At 35.4% G+C, this 6,000-nt stretch overlaps 1 protein-coding gene across 1 annotated transcript; it reads left to right on the top strand.

Moving 5' to 3' along the window:
* Positions 1-1,605: 1,605 nt before the first annotated feature.
* Positions 1,606-5,670, top strand: cfap276 (cilia and flagella associated protein 276). The gene is made up of 5 exons (XM_030138236.1): positions 1,606-1,771; positions 4,915-5,031; positions 5,108-5,223; positions 5,316-5,414; positions 5,545-5,670. The coding sequence occupies exons 1-4, from the start codon at positions 1,691-1,693 to the stop codon at positions 5,410-5,412; spliced, it is 411 nt and encodes a 136-aa protein (XP_029994096.1). The 5' UTR covers positions 1,606-1,690; the 3' UTR covers positions 5,413-5,414; positions 5,545-5,670.
* Positions 5,671-6,000: the final 330 nt, after the last annotated feature.

Genomic DNA, 6,000 nt, shown 5'->3' on the forward strand with positions numbered 1-6,000 from the left:
CACAGCCCCAGTGGTGAACAACCACTGAAAGGTGATTGGCTCCTGCATGGGGCTGTTTGAACTCTGTGTCACCATCAGACGGATCACATCACTCCACAGGTTCTTCCTCTTTGTGCCTTCCTTCATGGTTTCTTAAATGTGTACTTGTCACTTGTTGAGAAGGATTACCAGGCAGTTCAGGGTCAAAAATAAGAGGTATCATGACCAGAGTTTACAAACAAACAAACAAAGCCGCAAATAACTGCAAATATCTGAGCTTTATATAACAACGAGGATTAAAAAAAACACAGATAAGAAAAAGACAATAACTCATAATTTTACCAGAATAAAGATGCAGAGTTATTTGAAAAGTCTTCACATAAATCAAAAGAATAACGAAACAGTAAAGATGTCCATAAATAAAACACAAATGAAGTAAAAATCACAGCGGTGGGACTGAGACTGATGATGTGTTTAGGACAGCCGGGAATTTGGTAATAGTGGCCTGAGCCTTTGTGTCATTGGGAATGAATGAATAAACATCCAACTGAACTAAAATATTTGGCAGAATTATTAGAATAATTATGACTTTAATTATGACTTAATTATGACATATTTCAACTTTGAACTTTGTCAAATTTCTCGTAAAATAAAACTCCCTTTCTTTCTTTTTAAATTTTTTAACCCTTTCATGCACAGTGGTCACTACAGTGGACAGCTATTCAAAGTTGTTTTGTTGTTTTAATTCCATATCAGCCAACACAGTGGACGCTCATGCATCATCCCATACACTGATATTCATACCACTACTGTAACTTTGCTGTTCTTCATAAAACTGATCTGCACTAATATGTTTGAGTGTAAATGAATTGCTTGTTATTGTTATTAGACTGTAATTAACAGGGTTTGTTTTGGGTTTTTTTAACAATTTTTTTTTTTTTTTTTTGCATATTATCTCCATGAAGTAAGTAATAACTAGTATCAGAGTATGTTAAAACATCAGATAAGCTGCATTAAAAATATTATTTCATAGTTTTCACACAGTACGTCAGTTTTAAATTTCTTCAAAAATTAAATGTAGGGTGTCCAGCTGAGTGGACATTTTTGCAACTCCATAAAAAATAGGTTCATAAAAATGTTTTCAATTGCATTGTTTTTTAATGCCTAGAGGAATAACAACACTCAGGAGAAAAAAATCTAGATTAAGGCTCTTGTAATTCATGCATGAAAGGGCTAAATATAGCTATTTTCTAGCAATAAATGGATAAACAAACAAACAAATAAATAAACAAATAAATAAATAAATGTTAAAAATGTGTCTGTATGCAGTTTATAGCTCATTAACTTAATCACTTTGTTTCAAATGTTTTTGTATACTTATGTCTATTCTCATTACTAACATAGATTTGGAAACTAAACTAATAAACATTATTTTAAATATGTGACCAAAAAACAGAATAACTATTAAATTTTTCCATTGTCTGATGCTAAATGGACTCTTTGGTGTGTGCAGTAGTACAGTACAGCTGCCACATGAAATAGTTTAAAAACAATGAGCCTTTTAATCTGAAAAGTCATACCGGAACTTCTTTCCAGTCGCTTAGCAACCACATTGTAATCATCCGCTTAGCTTTATGCTAAAACAGAAGCTATATCTGCCAACAGTATATCTTGGCTAATTGGTGTTAAAGCTGTTTCAGTACTGGGCCACATGAACATGTCCAAACGGGATCCGTTTCCCTCCGCAAAGCTGGAGAATGACTTCACCTTCAGCGGCTTCCGGCCTCAGCAGGTGGGCGGAAAAGGCTGCGTTCACTGGGACCTACATTTTACACCAACACCCACCTGATGGCAGGACGACGTTCTACGTCTTAGTATCATCATATTATTCAACAACACCCTTATACAATAGTGGAGGAAGAACTCAGCTCAGTGTTTTTCAACCTTGGGGTCAGGACCCCACATGGGGTCGCCTGGAATTCAAATGGGGTCATCTGAAATTTATAGTAAATGATAAAAAATGTTTAAAAAAAAAAAAAAAATCAAACTTACTGATAAAAATTTATATTATATAACCTAAATTTCGACTAAAATCAACGTTTATTTGCAACATATTATAGCAAACTGTTACATGATCAAAAACAAATTAATTTTTGCAAAAAAAAAAAAAAAAAATCTGTTTTGAATGTCTGGGGTCACCAGAAATTTGTGATGTTAACCCTTTCGTGCATAGTGGTCACTGCAGTGGACAGCTATTCTACAGCTGTTCTCTTTTATATTCATGGGTTTTATTATTTTAGTTCCATATCAGCCAACACAGTGGACACCTATGCATCATCCCATACACTGTAATTCATACCATTATTGTAACTTTGCTGTTTTTGATAAATCTGATCTGCAGTAACATGTTTGAGTGTAAACCAATTGCTTGTTATTGTTAATAGACTGTAATTAACCATTTTTTCTTAAACAAAAAGGTTGTTTTTTTGTTTTTTGTGTTTTTTTTGCATATTATCTCAATAACTAATATTAGAGTATGTTAAAATTTGACAAAACATCAGATTTGCAGCATTAAAAAAATTATTTCATAGTTTTCACACAGTGTATAAGTAAATACATGTTTCTTTGCTTCAAAAATTAAATGCATGATGTCCAGCTGAGTGGATATTTTTGCAACTCCATGAAAAATAGGTTCATAAAAAAATTTTCAATCGCATTGTTTTTTTCATGCCTAAAGAGGAATAAAAACACTCAGAAAAATTAACTTGGTTAGGGTCAAAAGACGGTATTCAAAATCTCTCTGAAGGGACATTTTAGAGACAATTTGACCCACATTTTTACTTTTAAATTCATTTTTGCTTTAGTTGGACAATAAGAGATTATCCAAAACAAGGAGCTACTTTATATTGAAATAAATGTTGGAATGGCAATCAATTAAAGTTCGCTCTCTGATGGGACATTACTGCATTTCTCATAATTCATGCATGAAAGGGTTAAAATGAGGTCACGAGCCAAAAAAGGTTGGGAACCACTAGTTTAACCCCTGCATTCAAATGTGCACACTGGTTTCAGATGCTTGTGGCACAATATTTTATCAGTTTGAGGAAGAACAGACCGTACCAAACAACTTTAAAAGGAGATTGGGAGCAGTTAATGCACTGTTTTTCAACCTTGGGGTCGGGACCCCACATGGGGTCTCCTGGAATTCAAATGGGGTCACCTGAAATTTCTAGTAATTGATTAAAAAAAAAAAAAAAAGACAAAAAAGCTTACTAGTAAAAAAAATATGAGTTGACAGACAATCACAATCCATAAAAGACATGACAAACTGTGAAGCTGAAACTGAAGCACTGTGGTTCTGTTTATCTTTCAAATGTTCATTGTGGTCAGTTTCAGATGCTGCAGCTCTTTCATAATTCATAGTTTTAGTTCTTGTTTGTTCAGTATTAATTGTCAGCCTTGTAAATCCAAGCTGGACTGACTGTACATATCCTGACCAAGGAAAATCAAATTCTCCCTTTGTGCAGTAATCTCCACCTGGCTTTTCTGCCTCCGTCCATAATAATATACATTATATAGACTAAATGTCATCTAAAATTAATGTTTATCTGCAACATAGTATAGCAAACTATTACATGATCAAAAACAAATTAATTTTAGCCAAAAAAAAAAAAAAAAGTCAGGGTTGCCAGAAATTTGTGATGTTAAAATGGGGTCACGGCCCAAAAAAGGTTGGGAACCACTGACTCAGCTTCTTTAAAATCATCATTCTGCAGTAAAATGACCCCTTTGGGTGTTTTTTATTCATATTTCTGCTGCATTCATGTATCAGTTACAACATTCTAACCACTGACAGGAGAAAGGGAAAAAATATTGGTTATTTCATTACATTAGTACCTTTCACTGCATTTGATATATTTGGCAGCAGGTGACCATTTATTCATTGAAGGTGATGTGTGTGTGAAGCAGCAAAATGAGAAACATAATGAGTAACTTTGACCAGGTCCACTTTATAACAGTGATGACCGGGTCAGAGCATCTGTACAACTGCAGGTCCTGTTGTTTGTTCCTGGTCTACGGTAGTTTTAGTACAGACCAAAAATGGACTAAGGAAGGACATTCTAATCTCAGGCTAGTTGATCATCTATGGGAGGAGTTGGACAAATAAATCTGATCCATGGAGGTCCACCTCTACTTCCTGGACTTCAAGGATCTGCTGATAAGGTCTTAGTCCAGATACATCAGCACACCTTTAGAGGTCTGGTGGAGTTTAGGCCTTGGGTCAGAGATGTTTTTGTGGAAACAGAGGAATTACACAATATTAGACAGTTGGTAATAATGTTGCGATCCTATATACTGTATGTTCGACTCACATTTGGAAAGTACAAACCACTTTACATTGGGAATGTCCAACAAGTTCTGGAGATGTTCAGATCCAGTGATTCATCCCAATTTCACCTTTGTCAGAGTCGCTCATATCCATCCTCTTGTCCATTTTGAAGTTTCCAACACATTGACCCTAAAGTCTACATGTTCACTTGCTGCCTAATCTCTCCCACCCACCGACAGGTACCTTTGGAATGAGAAAATCTGATTGGCGCATATATTCATGTAAATATTATAAATATGCATGCAGTTTAACTCCTTGATATACTCTTGGCTAGTTAAATCTACAGCATTTCATCACATTCTACAAGATCATGTTTTTGCATTGCAGTCCTATCTCTAAAAATCAACTTGTCATGAGCTTAGAAAAACAGGCCTGTTTTCAGCTATGGGACAATGGAATTAAAAAAACTAAAGACCAAAATCAAATGTAATGGAGTTAAAGGTACAGGTTTTGTACATTTGCACAAAATCTAAGTATTTAAGTACCAGTACCTTTTTATGCAATGGTTACTACATTTTGTTCTATTCTTTTCTTTATCTTTGCAGAGAAAAATAAGTGATAAACCAACTCACCTTGTCCAAACTGAAGAGCCCTGGAGTCGCCTTCATGACAGAGCTACAATTTCCAGCAGCCGGCGCAGTGTTAGACATCATGAGCATCAGGTAATAAGCCCTGTGGACAATTCAGATCGGAATAACTTTCCAAATTTCACTGCATCATTTTCCCCCCTGACTTTAGGCTCCAAAAGACAGCCTCGATTTTCATTTAAAGACCATCTATGATCAGCACAAGGACTGCTTCAGGAGCAAGAACCAGGTTTTATACCAGAAAGAGACCATCCCTGAAGACCACCAGTGGGTGTTTTGGCACCTATGTGATACCACATTTATGATTTTGAAGTAAAATGCAGTTGACAGACTCAACCCTGATTGTCTGTACTTTCCAGAAACCCTGACAAGCAGGATCCTGTCGTCAGTGAATGGGAGGAAAACATCAGAGTGTGGATTGACCCACAGCGACGCTCTATTTACAGCATTAAGTAAAGGTGCTTCAGTTACACGGAGATGATTCCTTATTTTAGCACATGTAAAAGTACAAACACGTTTAAGCCTCATTGCCACATTATTGGTGTGCTGCTCAGTGCTCAAAATATCAATGTTTTTTTCCTTACATAGGCCTTTTTGATTTTGAGCTTCAGCTTCTTAAAGTATCCAGTCAACATGAAGCCTTCAACATTACCTGTAACATCAACATCAGAGCCTGTTGAATAAAAGGGTTCTTTAACTGCTTTTGTGTACGACATTGGTCATTACAGTTCCTGCAATGAAAATAATACACTTACAGGTGATGAATGTGAAGAAACCACATAGGAATTTTAATTATATTATGTAAAAAACTTAGTCCCATAAATAAAATATGATGGGCAATAAATCACTGTGTAATAAATATCATCTGTCACCTAAATACCGATTAATTTTGACTTAGGAGTTCTTAGAGTATCACTAATGTTTAAGAAATCAACCTGAGCAAAAGAAGGCCTGTTTGAAAATCTATGAAACTGTTTGACACATATGATGTGTGCCATCGTGTAGTGTAGTCAGCAGTATAATCAACACAGTTTCAACAGAAAA

Source organism: Sphaeramia orbicularis, chromosome 7 (genome assembly GCF_902148855.1).
Source record: "Sphaeramia orbicularis chromosome 7, fSphaOr1.1, whole genome shotgun sequence".
Taxonomy (NCBI): domain Eukaryota; kingdom Metazoa; phylum Chordata; class Actinopteri; order Kurtiformes; family Apogonidae; genus Sphaeramia; species Sphaeramia orbicularis.

Bases quoted from the DNA above. Each gene is read 5' to 3' on its own strand.
- cfap276 (XM_030138236.1), top strand. From the start codon at position 1,691: ATGAACATGTCCAAACGGGATCCGTTTCCCTCCGCAAAGCTGGAGAAT. The intron at 1,772-4,914 runs GTGGGCGGAAAA...TTATCTTTGCAG, and splicing joins GCGGCTTCCGGCCTCAGCAG to AGAAAAATAAGTGATAAACC. The intron at 5,032-5,107 runs GTAATAAGCCCT...CCCTGACTTTAG, and splicing joins TTAGACATCATGAGCATCAG to GCTCCAAAAGACAGCCTCGA.